The sequence below is a fragment of the Corvus moneduloides genome, chromosome 2 (genome assembly GCF_009650955.1).
Source record: "Corvus moneduloides isolate bCorMon1 chromosome 2, bCorMon1.pri, whole genome shotgun sequence".
In the NCBI taxonomy this organism is placed as follows: domain Eukaryota; kingdom Metazoa; phylum Chordata; class Aves; order Passeriformes; family Corvidae; genus Corvus; species Corvus moneduloides.
In genome coordinates, this window is record NC_045477.1 from 58030431 (window position 1) to 58052727 (window position 22297).

Consider the following 22297-nt stretch of genomic DNA (forward strand, 5'->3'; position numbering starts at 1 on the left):
ATTAATAAGCACAACTCAACTAAGGATAACACACCAAAATTCTGATGCACTCAAGTGTTTAACAACAACACCCAAACAAAAGCACCCACAAAAACCACAATCAACCAAGCCTCTTCCCACCCAAACACCACCCCCCCCCAAACCAATCATCCCCCTCCACTGCATTTGTTCCAGACCATCCTAACACAAAGACTGACCCAGGTAATACTGTAAATACATATAAAACACTGATTATCATACTAAAATAATTATTTTCAAACTTTCAATGACATTTGAAACTTAGGCTTTTAAATACTCAAGATACATCTATTTCATTTCTTGAACACCAAATTTCCTCCATTTAAAAAACTAGGTGTTAGAAGAAATTTTCCAGTATAAATAGATATATATTGTACCTGCAAGCAAGCAGTACCCATCTCTTCTGCAAAACATATAAATGTAATCTGTAAAATAAATACATTAATATAATCAAGTACAGTAAAGGTTTGTTTCCTGCAGATACTTAAGAGTTAAAAATTCAGCAGACTTTAACTTAAAGCTTTATTCTACTGCCACAAAAACCATACCTTAGGGTAGCACAGCTAGCTCAAACAGTAGCACACGGTCATACATAAAGAACGGTAATGCTATACTATTTGACTTGAGAAAGGTCAGATCAGACCGAAGAGCATATACAACATTTAAAAACCACTACACAGGAATTATTCTAGTGGCTGGTATATACAGAGCAACACATACAAGCCTCATTACATCTGTTAAAATAAAGACGATTTTGCAAAGATCAGTGCTCATCTGTCCTTGCTTCAGGCTGGGCACATATAAAACAGTTCCAGTCTGAAATCTGTCCGTGCTGGTAAACTGTTATACATTTGGATATACTGAATAAAGCATAGTGCCAACACATTATGCAATTTGCCATGTAAATTGATTAGCCTAAGGCCAAAACACAACTGATTACTTAAGCCACATGTTTGCATACCAGCGCCAAGTAAACAAACCCTAACATAAAAGAATTAAAATATCCAACCTAGCAAAAAAAAAAGTCTTGCCAGGCTCAGGAACCTTGAGCATGCCAGAAATATCAGTTTTACCTCAGGTTCTTGTGCCTGTGGACAAGGGAGATATTTTATCACACACTGTTCCTCTCTTCTGTCTACAGGTGTTTCGTACCATTCAACATGAACAGCCCAAGAAAGTCAGTCACTACTCAAACTTTGTTTCAAACATCAGACTTCCTTAGTTCTCATTTATTATTTCCCTAACAACAAATCAACAGGCCATCTGCATACTGAAAAATAAAAAAATCCCAAGGCATTTATTTTCAAAACATTCAAAACAAGGGTGTCAGAAAATAAACTTTGCTTCCTTTTTGTAGATATGGAATAAAGCACACAGACTAAATACTTCTACCAATGTTTGAAATTCAGTTTTACATGGCTTGGGTTCCATTTTTTCAGAGCACTATGCAACATACTGATTTCTAAGGCATAACTCATAAATTTGTAGCAACTACTCCAGTTACTCCAAAGAACATCACTATGTTTATATTGATATATTATTAACTGCTTCAGCTACTTGCTTGTACATACACAGATTCTCTGTAACTAAAGAGCTAGAAAAAAGAAATGGCCGGAATTCTATTTTGAACTGTACTTGTGCTTTGAATATGTTCTTTCGAAGTGTGACCAAAAAAGAAACCCCAAGCTTTATTTTCAACTGAAATCATACTATGAAAAATTCTGACTTGTTTATTTCAGGGGGTCTCAGAAAAAGATCTCATGCTTCCAGTAAATACTTTCCTGCTTACATCCACTTATCCTTATGTCATGTATGATAAGATCATAAATGAAACAATGCTCCTCAGTAGCATTCCAAAGAGCTCCAGACAAATTACACCTCTCCAGTACCACATTCACTGTGTTAACTGTGACACAATCCTGTTTGAGCAATGTTACTCTTCAACTCTTAAACCTTCTCTTCAACTCCTAAACCTTCTCTTCAACTCCTACACAATTCATCTGCATAATATCTGCAGGACACTACATTTTATTATCTGTACAATACCTACAATATGAACTGAATTCCTCCACAGAAGGGGCAAAATACCAAACAATTTAAACTACCTGGGAAAAAAACTAGGTCTCTTAAAGAACATTTTGAGAGGCTCTAGAATTTGTTGCTGTTTGGGGTTTTTTGGCAGTTTTGCTTTGGTTTTTTAATGGGTGGGGTTTTTTTGTCTTCCTACATTCCCCTTCCTCTTCCTCAAAATAATGATTCCAACCCTTATCTTCTCCCATGGGATAACTCATTGTGCAAGACAGGGCAGTGAGCAGGAGTCATAGCTTCACACAAATGAAGGGCAATATTACACTGTGAGGTCAGCAGACAGCTGTCAAAAAGACCACACCACTACTGAGTCTGTATATTTTTGCCTCGATGACAAGGCTAATCTGGATCTCTTTATTGCGGTCAAACTCCAGTTTTCACAGAAAAAAAATCACCTTTTAATACCTTGAACATGTTTGAAGTTAGCATTTCAGTTCAAAAGTTGCTGGGGAGTAGGCCAAGGAAATAAAAAGGTCATCAGTAACACAAGCCCTTTCTTTCAACTAAAAATAAGCGCATGAGACACTGTATTCAAAGGCTATCTTAAACCATGGATACAAAGGAAATGGTACAGGCAAACCTAAAGTCTGGTTTTCTCAAGTCTGAGTTTTTTTAACATCATTCTCCATATAAGTATCTTTTCCTGTATTTTCATAAGAAAAAAATACCTGTTCTGTGACAGGATATTGACCCTCTTACATTTCAACCAGAAGCTCTTAATTGCTTGATCTAATAAGGTAACTAAATATAGTCAGCTCTCTTTCTCCACAGAGACCATCACTGCAGGCATATAAAACATGTTCCCAGCTATTTGTCAGGTATTTGCTACAAGACAAAAACACCTTCATAGTTTCTAAAGCATGGTCTGCCTGATCAAATAAAGACAAGGCTTTGCTCACACCTCCACTGCATAGCTCTTCCTTCTTACGTTAATCTGTCACAGCTTTCATCTTTCACAAATTCAGCTTCTTGCCTGCTCCCCAAATGTTTTAGAGTCACAACCTCTGACTGTACCCATTCAGTTACAAAACCTCTGGTGCTATCCAGGCAATCCTAACTCATCTTTGCTGGTCACACAATCTGCCTCTTGCTACTGCTTATGCAATTATCAGTCTCCCCTAACCACTTCCTCAATTGTCATTGCTTCAATTCTCCCTATCTCAGCTCCTCTGCATGGCCTTTTCAGGTCATCCTCTCCTTGTCTAAGCTCCTCGTCAGGCCTGTCAACTACTCATTAGAAGTCTTGTAAAACCCATAATACAAGTTACCTGGTACACATTGCTTTTATTTTTTTTCTTTTCCCTTTGGAGATGTTGTTGTTAGCCTTGTAACTCAAACAGTTCTAGTAATTCCTCCTTATAGCTTGACATTTACCTGGATAGTCCCACATTCTGTCAGGTCTACTTCTCTTCTCTCCAGACCCTGTCCAGCTTTCAGCCCATCCATAATCACATAAAACAAGTCTAGATCTGCAATTCTGAGGCTTCAGCTTTTATCTTCAGATCTGAATCAAAGTGTTCTGCTATTTTGTGAGGATACCAATCCCTACAACCTTGATCACAGCAGTGCTCACAAATGCAGTACACCCAAGTCATCTATTTTACACATCTTGGTTTTCTAGTTTCACAAATCCTCCAAAGCAGAGAAATGTCACCTTGAAATGTCACAGCTCTTTTTAAGGCTTCAGTGACTAAATTCAAGAATGACAATAGGGGGCACAGATTTTAAGTCCAGTAACTTGCAGCATTGTTCCTATTTACTATCCTGCAGCTTTCCATACTGTGTCACGACAAATTGTTTTCTATCATAGCCACAAAATATATGTAAGTGGGAATATTACAGCAAACCTCAATAAAATTATCTTGTTCTTCCTGATTTAAGCATTCTTCTGCTGATACATTGCATAACTCTTTCCTGCTGTGTAGCAGTGACTTCATAGAGTGCAGGATACTTTCACCAAAACTCTGAAAAAAAATTTAAGAAAAAAAAGCATTTTTAGTTTCAGAGACATAGTCCATCCATCGATTCTCTGCTCCCCACAAGTTTTGCTACTCTGATTACTACTTCAAATTACTTTTTACACGAATCACCAGGTTTGAAGTTTAAATTTCCTTCAGGACATGAAGCTGAAGCAGGTACATTTTTTTCAAGCAATACTTTTATTCAAAAATAGTTCGACATTCTGTATTTAAAACAAAAATAAAGATGAGAACACACAGACTTGGAAAAAAAGAACAGATGAATCCAAGAAGAAATCCAAACCCCATCTACTCCTTGCATTGTAGCCTGTATAAGGAAAAGCCCTCATCTTTTCTTTAAATAGGATGAAAAGCAATTTTAGCTAAGAAAAGTAATGGAGGTGGCTTCAAAAGTCAGAGGGGAAGAAAACAAACAAACAAGCAAAAATCCCCAAGAAAATCCACATACACTCTTTCCCATTCTATGAAGTATATAAAACAACTGAAACTTAATCCCATGTAAATATTTCTTGTAATTACACTTATGGTGACATGCAAGCACCCAGGGATGGCTAAAAAAGGCTGAAGAATCCAAGACTTTCTCCCAGTGTAACAAAGCGTAGCAGAACAAAAGAATCACCATTATGAAGGCAAATAAGACTACAGAACAACAAAAACTGGCTCACCCAGCTTGTAAAAAAGACAATATCCTCTCAATTGTTTTAGGAAGTCGGCAATCTTTTCTTTTTTTAATTTAAAATTTTCATCTTCTCTAGCAAATTGTAAGGTTAAGAACACAAATAAGAACATCATACAGTTAAAAATTATTAATCCAGTTAATTATTCTCTATAAGACTGCCCTGTTAAGAATGACATGAGGAATCAGTGTGTCCAACTTATGACAAAGTATTTCAAATTTGCATAGTTTCTCAAACAATAGCAGAAGTGCTAGATAGCCAAATTTAGACAGAGAATGTTTTGCATTTCTGGTACTCCCACAACAAAAACAATCCCTTTATAGTAAAAGGTGATCTTACTTACTACGGTTAAACCTCAAGAAAGATTTTATTTTTTCTCTGTATAAAAAGCAGTATCAAATACTACTATGTTGAAAGCCAAATTATTAGAGCAGGGCCAGTGTCACCGTGGTTGCGCTCATGGCAACACAAAACTAGGAAAGCACTTCTAGAATCAACAGACAAAAGCAAAACAGAACTTCAGGATCTTCGAAATTGCCAAAATACATTTCAGACTGCTAGCCAACAAGGCTCAGACTGCCATACTGACAGCCAAGGTCAAGTGACACTAAAGAAGTCAAAACAGTAACTTTTATAGAAAACTAACAGCTTAACTATTTTAAAAAGTATGTTAGGCAGCTGTTGGGTCATTTGAAATGAATTAATGAAGCATTCACCCAATTTCCACTTTTATCTATTCCCTCACCCCCCCTTGTTAAGTTGCAATTTGCTTCCACAGTTTAGTATGACATCTTTGTACTTTCCAAAATATGCTGTCAGTGCCTTTCTCTGATTCTCTGGATTTTCCAAATTTACAAGTGGATGCAATACCAATTATTGCTCAAAGACTGTTCCCCAGTAATTCCTTCATTCATCTTGTACAAAAGTTAATTTGTGAAGCCAAGCAAACATGTTGAAATGTCTCATTTTCAGCTTCTACAATAATTTAATCAGTCACAACATTCAAAATAGTAATTAGGGAAAGAAAAGAAGTCATATGACATGACCTGCTAATTTTCTGCCAACAGTGCTCCAGTTTGAGAAGGGATCATTGTTATTCTCCAGTTGGCTTTTCTAAAGCTACAAACTATTACACACACCTTATTTATAAACAAGTACCTTTCCCTAGCTTAACACCTGAAAGGCAGAATTGGTAAGTAAGAACCAGAGCATGGTATGAGGAACTACTGAGGTAAAGGACAATTCAACATTTTGGAGAATTTTAAGTTGAAGTGGGAGAAGAAGAAAGATGAAACAACTGGAAACATCTCCCTAAGGTCTGGAAGGACCAGCATACAAGACTATATGCAGGTCTGGTAGCCCATGGTGGCACTATGCAACTGAAGAGATAAAATATCCATAGTTAAAATGAGGAGGAATGAAATGACATTTGTTTTTCAGATCATATTAATGAATATAAAAAAGCTCTGAATGTGAAAATAATAATGATATGGAAATTAACAGGCACACTACATACACAGAAGAAAAAATCCCATCTATCTGGACTACTGTGGATCACTTAAATATATGAAGAGCTAACAAAAACAGATAAAGACAATTAACTAAAAGAGTTGGTTTTGGAAATGAAGACTTTGCCTGGATGGAGATAGTAAGGGGGGGGTTTTGAGAATAGTTGATATAGGTCAGTAAGCAACTTCTTCAAAATTTATCTTGAGACTGATACCAAGCATCATCATCATTAATAAATTTAATGAGGAAAGAAATATGAGATGAAGACTATTGACAATTTGAAGTAAGCAGGTGTCATCAGCTAAGACAAAGAATAGCAAATCATACAGGAAGAACTTGCTAAGCACGAGTGTTTTAAAAAACAACCACAAGGAACACAAATTTATGTCCTTAAAAACCAAAGGCAAGCTTTAAAATTGAATTGCAAATTCACAAGCCGGGAAATAAAAGACCTGAGCTGACTTCTTGATCATGGCATAGCAATGAATGAATAGTCAATATGATACTGTACTGAAAATAGCAAACATGCATCCTTTAGTGAAAGAACTGACATCAGAGTCACTCAGAAGGACATCCTGTGTAATTGCACATACAGTATTACCCACATATAAAAAGAAGATTAACTCACAACAAGCACAGAAAGTAGGACTATGAAGGATAATCACTGGAATGAAGAGGCTTTCATACAAAAGCAGACTAAAACCTCAGTTTACAGTTTCCAAAAACCAAGGCTAACAGAGGACAGATCACCAATTGTCAAAAAATAAGAAGGGTGAACATCAGCAAAAGAAATCATTTAAGTAGAAGAATAAGGATATTGAGGAACAAACACGTACAAATTTGCTGTGAGTAGCTTCTGCCTGAAATTCTTAAGTCTTAGTTATTAGTGCAGTGTGGCTTAAAAAGATAAAACCAGCAGTAGGTTTGGGGGAGGTGTTTTAAACCCCTCATTAACTGAGAGGCTATATTTAGTAACTTCTTCATATTCTTATCCTTAGCAAAATTGTGCTTGTGACAGCAGAGGACTGGACTCAATTTTAGAGAAATCCTCCTATCCAACAGACAATGATGCGAGTTCTCTCACAATCCCGAACTAGGAGATGCAACTACATTAAAAACTAAAATCTAACAAGTTCCCAAGACTATCAGCTCAGTTTAGGTAAGGACAAGGGGTCATCTTCAACAAAAGGATGTAACTTGTTTTTATAAACAGTACAACTACTTCCAATGTACATCGACATATGGGCAAAAGACATCCAAGCAATCTATAAAGCGCTACTTGGTAGGCCTGTAGGACTTGGTACTCCTTCCTCACAGAAATTCAAAACTCGTGTCTTGCAAGAAACCCTATTTCATTCACAAGCACAGACTTCAAATTTGCTAAGTTGTGCCAGGGGAAAACCACAAATATTGTCAGGCTGCTCAGACATGAACAGTGGAAACCCTTGTCACACCTCTAGCTCAGCTGAGCAATTCAAAGATCTGCATTGCCTCTTCATTCCAGCAAACCAGGAAGTCATTATCTAAGGATCCATCACAGTACATTGGAGGACGTATTTGGTCTCATGAAATGTTTTAAAAAACAACCGTTTTCTAATATTTCAAACAACCTGCAAGATGCCACAGTATCTAGAGAAACAAAGTGCAGTGCTGGACAGTCATGCTTACTCTGCTCTTAAGTCACAAAGCAGCTCTTCTTGATTTCACCAACTGCAAGATTAAAATGGATTGAATATTTTAAGGTAATTTTGTAAAAATAGAAACTCAGACTTTAAATATGCATGCTGTAACTGTGCACTGACTTTCAAGAGCTACTACTGCAACAATTCCTGTTAGCTGTGACAAAGTATTATGAAAAGGACAGGAATCAGACTGCAATCTTCTGTAAATCAACAGAAAGTGAAACACAATACAATTCTGACCACCCTACTGCCTGGTTCTATGAGAATGAAAGTTCCACCTCATAACCTAAGTAGACTCCTCACAGGTAAACATTCAGAGGAGACAGCCACAGATCAAAACAATGAAGTCTGGCTGTAGAAAAATGCAGAATTCTGCAAGAAGGGTTAAATTCATGTTTCTAGAACCACAGAGTTCAGAATGCTTAATAGCAATTAATGGAGCAGTTCACAGAGGTAATATTTTAAGCAACTATTAGAATCAATGAGGAATGACTGGTCACTTTCATTATTAGAAAGTTGTTTCTGTAAGGTCTAAAAACCTGGTGGGGCGGGGGGGTGTTTGTTTTGTTTAGTAAATTGAAACAGAAAAACAAATAAAGGGCAGATTTTAAAAGTCCTTTAAAAGTAAGTTTATGTTCATGTTAAGGATGCAAAATTACTTGACTGTAGTGGAAGATCTCTATCTGAGCTGGAAAGTAAAAATACAAGGTTTTATACCATGTGTCTTAAAGTGAAGAATTATCATCCATAATTACAAACTGCTTAATATATGGCAGGTAACACTCCATGTTAGGACCTGGAACAACTGACTGCCTGCCTGGCTGTCTCATAACACTTTCCTCTGCCTTCAAACATGACATGTACCATAGACACTGTTTCCTTAAAACAACAAAATCTGCTTATGAAACAAAATAATGCAATTTTCACATGATAAGATGCTTCCTTGATCAGTTTCTCCTCTTACTGTTGCAGCAACTTGCAAATAAGGAAGTTATTAATAATCAAGAAAGACCTAGAAAATCACTCATCTGTGTTCAACTACCTAGAGAAACATGGTTAGATATATAAATTTGTTCCTTCAGGATAAACTGCAACTTTAATTTCTTTAAGTGCTTATAGAAGTTGCAAGAAAATTTTAGGAACAGTATTTATGTTCTCCAAGTTAAATTCACAAAATTTAAAAGGATACATAAACTTAATTTAATATTAGAAATCCCCACTAATATCCTTCATAAGTGGTAGACATATTTTCTTTTTCACAAAGGCACTTCCTAAATGTTCATGTAAACACAACGGTAAACCAGACAAGACATCAAGATCTAAAAATAAAGATATTACAAGTAAGCCCTTACACAGGCTTCACAGAATTCAATGAAGGCTATATCATCATATATTCATTTATTACATAAAACAAACTCAAAAAATCTGCTCTAAAATAAAAGATATACTCCAATAAACAAGGCAAATTCTAGGAAATTCATACATCACGATTTTATCACATCACCCTGAAAGACAAAAGCGTGCACCCTTTCCTTAAATTATGCTGCCTCCCAGTTCAATTACACTAAATATGCCGAAGTGTAAAGCAAAAGCAATTTCTTTGCCTCCTTGAAATGGCAGACAGCCAAAATTAAAACTTAGTAAAAAAAATCCCCACACTCAAAAAACCTAAATAAACCAGTTTACTTGGTTCATTACTAGATCGAAAAGCTCTGAAATACTTTTTTTTTATTTAAATGCAGATAATTACCTTTTCAACAGATATTCTGGACTTCATGCGATTGCCCTGAGCCCTGGCATACATATCCATGATCTTACCAATCTTGGTATTCGATGAAAGACGTCAGTTCAAAAATACCTACAAAAAACATTTACATTTGATTATTTTATGTTTATCCATTTAGTTTGCATCCACCCTGAAAATGCAAGTAGACAAAACAAGAACCAATAAAAACAATTAAAAAGCAGTTTAAAACCGGGAAATATTAAACAGCACACCATCCATACTGACAGCTGTCTTTAAAAAAGTACTGCCTTAATGACCTTCAGAACCAGGCATGAAATGCAGAACACAGACACCTTGCAGTAAGTTTCATCATTTTAGTTTAACTAGAATTTCAAGGCTGCATTGGGGGTGGGGAGGAACATTACATTAAATATTGTTTCACTATCACTTACACTCCGGAAAGTTTTTCAGCAGGCTCCTGTACTGTAAAATGCACTGCAACCACCCTTTAACTATCTTGGGAGGCAAATGTACAACTCACCCACACAACCAACTGGCCTGGTCATGCCTGTCACCCTGAGGTACTACAGGCTAACATGGATCCTCACTCTTGTCCTCTGGTTCTGCTCTGGGCAGCCCAGTCTCTGCTGGCAAAACACAGCAAGACCACATGCATTTACCAGCACTTGCAACCACGTAGGTCACAAGAGTTTCTGCTCGAGTCAGCTGCTCTTATTTATCCTAAGCCTAATTCTAACGACAAGAAGATAAAAAAACAGCTATAAGGGTATCTTTTTCAAGTTTCCCTCTTTAACCAGCAGCAATGGATCCAGTTTGTTTCATTCTTGTCTGCATCCTCCCAAACAGGCAATAAATATAGAGTGCTAATAAATACAGGAAGTATGTGGTGGGCTTTTAAGTTCTATAGAAGTTTTAATACTTCATCTTTTCCCATGGTCACACCATTTAATCAGGAAAAAGAGCTCCTAGACTATACGAAATAAACCAGGCAAGGAGCAAGTGCATGTAAAAATTACTGCAAAGATAAAGAAAATAAACACCACGACATCAGAGTATGGGTCTTTTCCACAAAACTGACCAGACTGGTCTTGTCGATCTCATCTCAAGCACATATTTAACCTTTATATGGGAAACAAATATTTTTATGGGTTTGGTATTCAGTATAAGTAATTTAAATAAGAAGATTAGTAGTGTCATCAAGTAACTGTATTTTTCATCTTCCTCCACCCCAGCACCTCTAAAAGTAAAACCTTTTCAAGAATACAATAGCAAGAGATTATTATTAGGTACATCTATTCACATTTCAGTTTGACTTCTGCTTTCCTTCACAAAGATGAACTTGCTAGAATCTTAGAGAAGTTGTTACACTTGGGCAAATAAACTGCAACCTTTTCATCTCTAGAGCACAGTTTCTCTCAACTGGATGTCTGAAGTTCGGAAAATTAAGACAATTAATTACATGAAGTAGCCAGGCGCATGTTCCACAGGTTATATATATTATATATAAATATAATAAATACAAATAAAAATTCATTTCACAGTAAACTATGGCTAGAAGACTAAACACAACAATGCTTCTGCACTGCGTTTAAAAGAAAAAAAATCCACAAAACAGTATCAGGCAATAAAATGAAATCCACTTCACTTGTCCCTGCTGCTCTATCTTAAATGGCTAATCCACTAAAAATACAAACCGTACTGGGGAAATACTCTTAGACACTCCTTGTCCTAAGAAAAGCCATCTATAGGAAAAGTTGGGTTTTCACGCATGATCAGGTACTTCAGCTCTACATTTTTGGACGGATCCCTCCTTGCAGCAATTTTAACAAAGCCCAACACACCACACTATGGAGATGACCTTTTAACCCTGTTGGGCGCTGCAGTGTTTACTCAGGTACAACAGGTAACAGTTTTACCATAAACTGCCTTCAGGTTAAGTATTTTCCTATGTCATCTGCTACTAAACGCTGGAGACCTGAACATCAACCTGCAGGATCCCCTACCTATGAAACCAACAGACTTGTAAATCACAGTATGAAGACTCTGAAAGACACTGCACAGAAACCATGCAGGTTTATCAACATAACACCATAACCATTTTGTTTTGTCTGCATCCTGTCCTTCAGCACTTGAATTATAGAGGTCCTAATATATACCTACGTTATACTACCTACAGCATCTCTGCTCTCCATCATGCATTTCAGAGAAATCTGAAGGGTCCCACTTGTCCAACAATGCAGCAAAACCTGAAGGTTTTCTTTTTAATATATAAAATTATTATCCGTTTTCAATACAACAATGGTCCAATCATCTGAGAAGTACACAAACATTAAAACTAACTGAAAAGGAAGTGAAAGCACTGACAACAAAACAGCTTGGAAGTACCTCATTTGTATAAACAAAACCTACTGTTTAAAATTGCTTTTACTTCTGGATATTGAATTTGACTACTAAATCTAATTTCCTCCTATTGTTAACTCAAAAAAGGGAATAAATGGCAGAAGTATCAGATGTAAGAGGAACAGGACTTTCCTGTCTTGAACAACTATCATCAGACACCCAAAAAAAGGAAAAAATTGATCACGCAACTAATTAATGAACACCCACACCATCTTTACCCTTCTAGCAAGTTGGATCACCTTAAATGCACACAGCGTGGACAACACACAGGAGGAGTTGGAAGCCTCTGTGCTGCTAGAAAGCTACAACTTAGTTGCCATTACTAAAACTTGGAGGGAAAAATCCCACAGTTGGAGTGTGACAGTGGACGGCTACAGGCTGTTAAGAAACGACAGACTGGGAAGGAGTGGCAGAATGTTGCCCTCTACAACAAGAAATGGATAGATTGTGAAGAGCTGTCTCTGAAGAACAGCCATCAACAGGCTGAAAGCACCGTGGCAAAAAGAACAAAACAAGGTATCAAGAGAACCTTGTGGTTGATCCAGGGAAGCCTACTGAGGAAGCTTTCTTGCTCCAGCTACAGGAAGCATCACACTCACAGGCTCTTGTCCTGCTGGGGGACTTCAACCAACCCAAAATGTATTCAAAAAGTAGCACAGCAAGCTATTTCAGAAGAAGACTCCTGGAATGCATAGAGGATAGCTTAAGACATAGACAATCCTGACCAGAGGGGATGCAACACTGGATCTGCTGATCACCAACCTAAGTGAGCTAATCACTGACGACAGGACTGGTGAAAGCCTGGGCCATAGGAGTCATGCATTCATGGTGTTTGCAGCCCTGAGGGACATGGAACAGGCAAAAAATAAGTTCTGGATCCTCAACTTTGGAATAGCATACTTCTAGCTGTTTAAGGAGCTAAATCCATAGGACCCCTTGGGAAACTGCCCTCAGAGACGTGGGAGCAGGACAGAGCTGGCAGATCTTTAAGGATGCTTTCCATAAAGCATAAGAGCTACCAATCCCTGGGTGTAAGAAATGAGGAAAGGAAGGCACAGGACAGGCATTGCTGAGTTGAGACCAAACTAAGACCAGCTGAGGTCAAACTAAAGGGCAAGTAGGAGATGAACAGGCAGCAGAAGCAGGGACAGATATTCTGGGAGGACACTGCCCAGTTTTGCAGGAATGAGGTCAGAAGGCCAAGGTGAAGATGAAGCTGAACTTGGCAAGGGATGCAAAGAGTAAGATGGGCTTCTACAGGTATGTCAGAGAGAAATGGAAGGTCAAAGAAAATGCACTCCCACTGACAAACACAATTGGCAAACCGGTAACAAAAGATGAGATGGTTGAGATACTCAACAACTTTTTTGCCTCAGTCTTCACTGGCAACCTTTCTTCCCACACCTCTCCAGTGGATGGACTGGGGGAGCAAAGAGAAGATCAGGTCTGCAACCACCTGAGGAATCTGAATGTACATAATTCTAAAGGACCTGTTGAGACACATCCCAGAGTCCTGAAATAACTGGCTGATGTAGTTATCAAGTCACTCCATCATATCTGAAAAGTCATGGCAATCAGGTGACTGGAAAACGGGAAACGTTTTACCCACCATAACAAAGGGTAGAAAGGCTGAACTACTGACCAGTCGGTCTAACCTCTGTGCCTGAGAAGATCATGGCACAGACGCTCCTAGAAGCTGTGCTAAGACACATAGAAACAGGGAAGTCATTCAGGACAGCCAGCACAGTGTCACCAAGGGCAAGTCCTGCCTAACCAGCCCAGTGGCCTTCTGTGATGGGGTGACTACATCAGTGGACAAGGAAAGAGCTACAGATGTCATCTATCTGAACATCCGCAAGGCTTTCGACACAACCCCCTAAAACATCCTTCTCTCCAAATTGGAGAGATATGGATTTGATGGGTGGAATGTTCAGTGGATAAGCAGCTGGTTGGATGGACCCATCCAGAAGAGAGCAGGCAACAGCTCAATGTCCAGATGAACACTGGTGACAAGTGGTGTCCCTCAGCAGTTCACAGTGGGACCAGTGTTACCTAGTATCTTCATTAATGACATAGACCAAGTTAATCGAGTGCACCCTCAGCAAACTTGCAGACAACACCAAGGTGAGTGATGTTGATGCCTTGAGAGGCCACTTAAAAACATAGACTAGACAGGAGTAAGGGAATAAAGGTAGGTATTTATTCGAAGGGCCTTCAAAGGTACACCCTTGGGAGCCAGAGGCTACTGCCAAGATGGACCCCAATGTGGACGACAGGTCACGAGTTCTTCACACTTTTATAGGTTCTGTTCATTTGCATATCAGGGTTAATTCTCCAATTAAAGCTTCAGTTAATGATGTAGCTTCCCCAAGCTTGCCCCTCCCTTTAGAGGCTTTTGGTTTATACTTTTTGGGCCTAGGACAGTCTGAGTGTCCTTGGAGAGCAGGCCTGGAGAGGCTTTGTTATGTCTACCTAGCATGAGAGAGCAGAAGTTAACAGGCTACAAGAAATTCTAGAGTTACACACTAGGCAGTACAGGATTTGAAAAATATGAAAGTTAAAACCCAAGGCATCAGTGTGGTTGATGTGCCTAAGGGATGGGATACTTTCCAGAAGGACCTGGATAAGCTCAAGCAGTGGACTCATATGAAGCTCATGAGGTTCAACAAGACCATATGCAAGGTCCTGCATCTGGGTTGGGAAAATTCCCACTATCAATGCAAGCTGTAGGATGAACTGATTAAGAGCAGCCCTGAGAAGACTGACTTGGGGGTGGTGGTGGACAAGAAAGTGGACATGACCCAGCAACGTGCGACTGCAATCCAAAAAGCCAACCATGTCCTAGGCTGCATCAAAAGCAGCATAGCCAGCAGGGTGATTCTCTGCTCTGGTGAGAGCCCACCTGCAGTGCGGCATCCAGCTCTGGGGTCCTCCGCACAGGAAAGACATGGACCTGCTGGAACGGGTCCAAAGGAGGGTCACAAAAATGATCAGAGGGATGGGGCATCTCTGCTATGAAGACAGCCTGGGAGAGTGGGAGTTGTTCAGCCTGGAGAAGGCTCTGGGAAGACCCTACAGAAGCCTTTCAATATTTAAATGGGGCTTGTAAGAATGACAGGGACAAACTTTTTAGCAGCACCCGTTGTATTAGAATAAGGGGGAATGGCTTTAAACTAGAAGAGGGTAGGTTTAGATTAGATATAAAAAATCTTCTACAGTGAGGGTGGTGAGGCACTGACACAGGCTGTCCAGAGGTTGTAGGTGCCCCATCCCTGGAAACATTCAAGGTCAGGCTGGACAGAGCTCTGAGAAACCTGATCTAGTTGTAGATGTCCTTGCTCACTGCAGGGTAGTTGGACTAGATGGCCTTTAAAGGTCCCTTCTAGCCCACCCAAAGCATTCTATGAATTTATAAACCCATTTTTCCAGCGATTTGCTGAGGAACACTCTTCTCATCAGAGCATGTAATAAGCATTTAGCTAGCTTTTCCATATACATGTATCCTTGTTTGAATATATGTAAGGAGCAAAATCAATAATCAACTTAAGGGAATCCAATAGGAAATTTGCCATGGATTTAATCTCTTTGTGTAAATCTATCCCATGCCTAAATTCACTCTAAGTCAGTCTATATTGACAAACCTTAGCTGGCAGAAAAGAAGAAATTTTATTTTTTTTTCTGTAAATGTGGTGAGTAAATCTCTTCAATTGTTATAGGGGCGTATGTGGACATCTGCACACCTATGTTAAACACATATAGGTTATGAGAAATTTGAACTATACAGGCACTAAATTTAAAATATATGTAGTATGTTCTTATTAAAATTAAACTTCAAATAAAAGATTCTAGGCCACGACAATAGTATATCTATATTATGTTTTAAAAAGGAAGTCTTTTAGTAGTACTAGAGCAAAAATAGACATCTTTCTTTTAAAGAAAAAGTACGGGTTTTTTGTCTTCAACACACTGACCTGAAGCAGCCCAGAGAACTGTGATGATGATTTGCAAAAGCCAGGCTTAATCAAACACTGAGCTTTGAATGATTCATTCCAAATATTAAATTTAAAAACAACACTTTTTAGAATCATAAAATCATCAAGGTTGGAAGAGGCCTACAAGATTATCTAGTTCAACCATCCATTTTCTCTGGTCCACTCACTGCAGGCATGGCAGAAGAGACTGGCCCTCACTCACTACACCTTCCTTTCAGGTGGTTATAGAGAGCAATGAGGTCTCCCCTGAGCCTCCTCTTCTCCAGGCTAAACACCCTCAGCTACTCCTCATAAGATGTATTCTACACCTTCCAGGAGCCTTGTTGCCCTTTTTTAGACATGCTCCAGTGTCTCAATGTCCTTTTGGAAGTGACAACTCTGACACAATCATGTAACTGTGTAGGTTTCATGTACAGAAGTGAGGGGCTCAGAACTGGACACAGGATTTGAGGTGTGGCCTCACCAGTGCCGAGTACAGGAGACAGTCACTGGCCTGGTCCTGCTGGCCACACTATTGCTGATACAGGCCAGGCTGCCATTGGCCTTCTTGGCCACCTGGGCACAGCTGGCTCATGTTCAGCCACCGTCAACCAGAACCCTCAAGTACCTTTCTATTGAACAGCTTTACAGCCAGTCTTCCCCCAGCCTGTAGCGCTGCAGCAGTTGTTGTGACTCAAGTGCAAGACCTGGCACTTGGCTTTGTTGAACCTCATACCACTGGTCTCAGCCCACTGATCCAGCCTGTCCAGGTCTCCATGTGCCTCCTACTCTCAATCAGATCAACACTCCCATCCAGTTCGGTGCTGTCTGCAAATTTACTGAGGGTGCACTCAATCCCCATGTCCAGATCATCAATAAAGATGTTAAACAAGACTTGTCCCAGAACTGACCCCTGGGGACACCACTAGTGACTGGCCTCCAGCATGGTTTACCTCCATTCACCACCACTCTCTGGGCCCAGCCAACAAGCTTGTTTTTTATCCACTGAAGAGTACTCCCATTCAAGCCGTGAGCAGCCAGTTTTTCTAGGAGGATGCTGTGGGAGACGGTGTCAAACGCTTTACTGAAGTCAAGACAGACATCATCCACAGGCTTTCCCTCATCTACTAAGCGGGTCACTTTGTCATAGAAGGATATCAGGTTGGTCAAGCAGAACCTTCCTTTCATAAATCCATATTGGTTGGGCCTGATTCCCTGGTTGTCCTGCATGTGTATTTATAACCTTACCAAACAATTGCTATTGAAAACCAAATTAAGCAAGTCTATGCTGACAATCAGGCGGAATAGTCTAACAGATCCTACTCTATTTCTCATTTCTAATGATTTATCAGTTTCAGTGATCAGGTTGCCAGTCTTCAAAAAGTCCAGTTATGAAATACAAGTTGTCTTAACTATAGCCAGACCCACACTAAGAAGAGAGCAAAATACATCATTTATGGTGAGCATTAATGACAGGCTGGGTCCTCTTTTAATTGTTTGGTTTTAATTCTCTTACATAGTATTTTTGTCACATAGAAGCAGCAATTTCAAAAGAATCCTTCGTTTTCTTTTCCTAGATCATCACTAGAAAGTCATCACTCACAGCTTCCCCCCAGTCCTGGGTCTGGATTCTCAAACACTTCCTGGGAAAAAAATGTTATGTACTAGGGATATCCATTAGCCTAGATTTTGTGGCTTATGCAATAAACTTTAAGTTTCTGTACTTCATTCTGTTGTGTACATAACAGTACTACACCAAGTAAGGTGGGAATATTATTTTCTAATAAAAGTAAGTGACTATGCTGCAGCATTTTCTCAAGCAAACTTATTCCCACCTAGAGAAAATTTCACCAGAGAATACCTTGTTTAGTTCTCAAGGATTAATTAAATACTGGTGGTATCTATTACCAAAGTCTAACTGTACGAATCTGAAATAATCTTACAAACACGAAGCAACGTAAGACTCTTCCCAAGCGTAAAATGGATAAATTTCGAGCATTGTTACCATTTATTTCAGTATCACTGATCTTTTCCAGATACAATGTAAATGGGATTTTTTCCTCCCTATCTCACTCCAGCACTACATCACTAAATACAGTTCGGATCTACAGCTCACCCTTTCTTTTTCCTTTTGCATATTGGATTTCTTTTTTGAAAACCAGAGAAAAGTACTTCAGTTGTTATAAGAAAGCCAAAGAAAGCCCCTCAAAAGAGCCAAGAAAGCAAAGGAGGAACGCTCCTTGTTCCTCCTCCCTTGAGGGAGAAAAGGAACTGGGAGGAGGACGTGCGGCGGGAGGGAGGGAGGGCGAGGAGACACTTTTACAGCGAAATCCTGAGAATAGGCTGAACTTACTTAACCCGTGCGCATCGACCACAACCCAAACAACGTAGGAAGGAACGCGAACTCACGGAGCCTCCGTGCACCGACCACGACAGCACCAGCACCGGTCAGTCAGTCCCCAACCGAGACTGCAGACGGACAGCCCTGGCCCACGGGAGCACCGGGGGGACCTGCGATCGCGAACCCCGCACGCCCCGCGGCTCCCGGGCCCGAAGCGCTGCGCTCCCCCCTCCCCACCTCGTGTCACCCCCGCGCTGAGCTGCAGCGCGGCCCCGGCCTCGCCCCCGCCCCCCCCAGGTGACCGGTGGGGCCCGCGGGAGCTGCGCTGCCCCAGGGGAACCTTCCCTGGGAAGGGCGGCGGAGGATGCGCTGCCCCGCGCCCTCCCGGGAGCCCCCGGGCCACCTGTGGCAGCGAGCCCCAGCTGACAGGCCGGCGGCGGCGCCCCGCCCTGCGCCCGAGCTCCCCGGCAGGGCGGCCCGTGGGGGAGCGGGCGGAGGGGGTGGGAAGAAGAGCGAGCTATCCGTACCTGTGGCTGCGACCGCCGCCGCCGCCGCCGCCGCCTCCTCAGCGCCCGCCGCCCGCGGCCATGGCCCCGCAGCGGCGCGGCCCCGGAGCGCCCGACCGGACCCGCCGCCCCCGCCCCAGCGGGCCCCGCCCCCTCCGGCCCCGCCCCGCCCCGCCCCCGGCGCGCGCCCCCGCTCTCGCGACGCTTCCCGCCCTGCCCCGCCCCCGCAGCGGCCGCCGCCGCGCGCTCCCATTGGCGGGAAAGCGGCGGCCGCCCCGGAAGCAGCCGCGGCAGCAGGGCGCGCGCAGGGTGGTGCGCGCTTCGCGCGCTTCGCGCGCTTGGCTCGCCCCCGGCCCCGGCCCCGGCCCCGGCCCCGGCCCCGGCCCCGGCCCCGGCCCCGGCCCCGGCCCCTCCCCGCCGGGAGTGCCTTTGGGAAGTCCCCGGGAGCCGTGTGCCCGACAAGGGGGCTGGGCTGCTCGTGCCTGCTCCGTCGGGCTTGGGGGCTGCCGCTCGCTTGCTCGGGGTCGCCTCTCGTGGCCGACCGGCGGCCTCAGCACGGGACGTGGGTTGGAGGCTGCAGCCTGGTTTTAGTCAGACGAGGCGCAGACAAGACTGTAAGACCCTGCCTGAGAATCCCGTGCCCTCCCTCCCTTCACACTTAAATTCAGTGCTGCCGGGTTCCTCAGGACATCAGGTGTGCTTTTAGCCCAGCAGATACGCAGCTGATTTTCACCTCCTCATGAGCTGTTCTGATGTGTGTGCAAGTGTAGGTGCTGTTGGGGCCTGGGATTTCTTTTCGTTCGGATGGAAGAGGCAATGTAGCTTCCCAGCATAACTCCGCTCCAGTAGCAGCTCGTCCAGGCACTAACCTGGCAGCAGGGACACAGCGAGGAGGTGTGTTGAACAACACACAATGGATCGTCTGAGCAGTATGGGCTGACAGCTCTGTCCCCCCACAAAGGAAAGACTCCGGGAATCGGCACAGGTGTTCCTGAGACCCGGCATGTGAGGGGGAAGCTCGGGGAGGAACGACAGAACCGGAGTTCCACAGGCGGAGATGGGGCAGCATGTGCCTGCAGCAGCTTCTGCAACACAGAAAAGAAAGAGCCCCCAAAGCTACATTCAGACAAAATCCCCAACTTCGTATACTAGGGAAGGGGTTAGGGAAGAAAAAAAATAAGAAAAATTCTACCCTTGCAGCTTTTTCAGTCCTGGGTGGTTTCAAACGCTAGCCTGCCCCATTTTACTGAGAGAAAGAGGGAAACTACCCTGACCCCCTCATAAATTGCACTTTTCTTCCCGGTACCACCTACAACCTATAAAAAGTACATGAGATTTTTTTTGCTGCTGGATCTCCTTTACTTTTCTAGATAATTCCTGCTTCTTCCTGCCTTCTCTTTTTACTTGAACTATGGCTTTTATTTCTGTTTAGTCTTTAATGAAGGGCTGTTTCTGGGTTCTACAATCATTTTAGACACTTCAGAAGTCAGGGGATGCATGTTCATTTTTGTGAATAGGTGGGTGAACTACATTTTCGTTCACCGTAAAAACTACTAAGCTGTGCAACAAAGCCATGCAAAGACTACACAGATAAAAGAAACAGAAGATTGGTTCTAAACTGTGTCACAGTGTGTGGCATAAGTGGGACAAATAGAATGTTTCTCTGCCTCCCATAGGGACTGCAGGTCTCTGTGGGGGGGAGAGAAAGTAAATGAATAATAGCATCAAATTTAACTCAAGCTAGTTGTCATTTCAGTGCCCATTGAGACCAGCCTGATTTGGAAATACACTGTCGATTGAGTAAAGACATTTTAACAGTTTGCTCATCTCCAGTCTAAGAACATATACCTCCTTTTGACCAACTGCATCATTAAATACACTTCTCAGTTTTCATGAAAGCTAAAAATTCTGTAAGAGGGTTTTGTTGTTTTTAATGTATCATTGGTTTTTATGTATCAACAGTAAGTAAAAAATTTCCAAAACAAAATAGCTATGGAAGCAATGTAACCATGAGAAAACATGCTTTAAAAATAAATTCAAGCCTTTTATTCCCTTTGTTTTTGAATTCCCCTTAGACTGTTCAGAATAATGAGTTCCTATGGCTCCCTGCCAAAACCTTGAGAAAAATCAAGGTTTACCCTCATCAGGAAACTATGAAACACAACCCATGGCATGCCATTGTTTGTCACAAAAAAATGTTCTTTTTTATATAATAATAAAAATGGGGATAGCTTTGAAATAGTGATTTTTAATTTTTTTTTTTTTTTTTAAACAATTGATTTAAATACTGCCTATGTAAAAGCACAGGAAACTTGTCTGGTCAGCCAACACTTCTTAACGTTTATATTAATTATGAAGAAATACAGTGTTAGTTTCTGAGCTCTGGTATTTTCTGTCCCATTAATTTTTACCTTTTTCAGTGCACAGTCTGGCCAGTCAGAGACCATCCTACTGACCCCAGCCAGGGAGGAGGCCAAACTCAGGACAGCCCCAGCCCTGGGGCATCAGCACCAGTGGGGACAGGGAGGGGTCTAGGCCAGGCTGGAACATCAGTCCATGTGTGGGGGCCAGGATCAGGCCCCATGAAGGGAACCAGCATCAGGCAGAGTGCACCATGCACCTCTGATGTCTTCTGCCTGCTCATTTGGTATGAAAAATAGGTATCTTTAGAATCTTTTTGTCTAAACTACTGTCATATCCCTGGTACTATCCTGACTCACTGTCTGCACCTGTCTATTAAGCTTGGTATTTCAGGATCACTGGCTTGGAACAACTTGTTCAAAGACTTCTCAGACTGAGTTATATGTCATCTCTCTCAGGTACTGAATGCCAGTTCTATGAAAGGTGTTGAAGATCTATGAAGGGTGTTGAATAAATGGTCTGTGGCTTTATGTGACTTTTATTTTACCCATTTTCTTACTAGTCACTTACTTGCGTTTTTCCCCCTCTGTACATGAAGCCTACACAGTTGCATGACTGCATCAGTGTTGTTCTGTTGGGGTTTTTTTGAGGATACTACCTCTGGAAAATGTCTCTCTATAACTAAAGCTTTATTAAGTTCAGGCAAGACCTGGAATTACATCCTGTGAGCTACACTTATAATAATGAGGATAGCCTTCTCAAGGGCAGATGGGTAATTTACAGTCCGTGTATTCCTACCTTTAACAGGGGGCATAGCATATTCTTCCTGTCTTAAAACCTGTGTAAGCCTTTTCCGTTGATCCCTTGTAGCAAGCTGAGAAGGATCTGCCATGCTTGAAATATATTCCACCCTCCTTCTCCCCTCTCCCTCCCCTCTCCCCCCACCCCCCCAAAAAAAATCTAAAGCTTATAGCTCATAATGTAATAATTTCATGAATGACTTCTAGTGGCTTATCTG

At 41.5% G+C, this 22297-nt stretch overlaps 1 protein-coding gene across 3 annotated transcripts in view; it reads right to left on the reverse strand.

Annotated features, from left to right (window-relative positions):
• Positions 1–19001, reverse strand: part of AKAP11 (A-kinase anchoring protein 11) — a 44523-nt gene extending 25522 nt beyond the window's left edge. For all 3 annotated transcript variants that reach the window (XM_032099822.1, XM_032099821.1, XM_032099820.1), the window contains exons 1-4: positions 18940–19001; positions 9704–9811; positions 3954–4070; positions 396–443 (exon numbers count right to left, since the gene is read on the reverse strand). In XM_032099822.1, coding sequence (XP_031955713.1) covers positions 396–443; positions 3954–4070; positions 9704–9763 — 225 coding nt within the window. In that variant the 5' untranslated portion in view covers positions 9764–9811; positions 18940–19001. The remainder of the gene's footprint in view (positions 1–395; positions 444–3953; positions 4071–9703; positions 9812–18939) is intronic.
• Positions 19002–22297: the final 3296 nt, after the last annotated feature.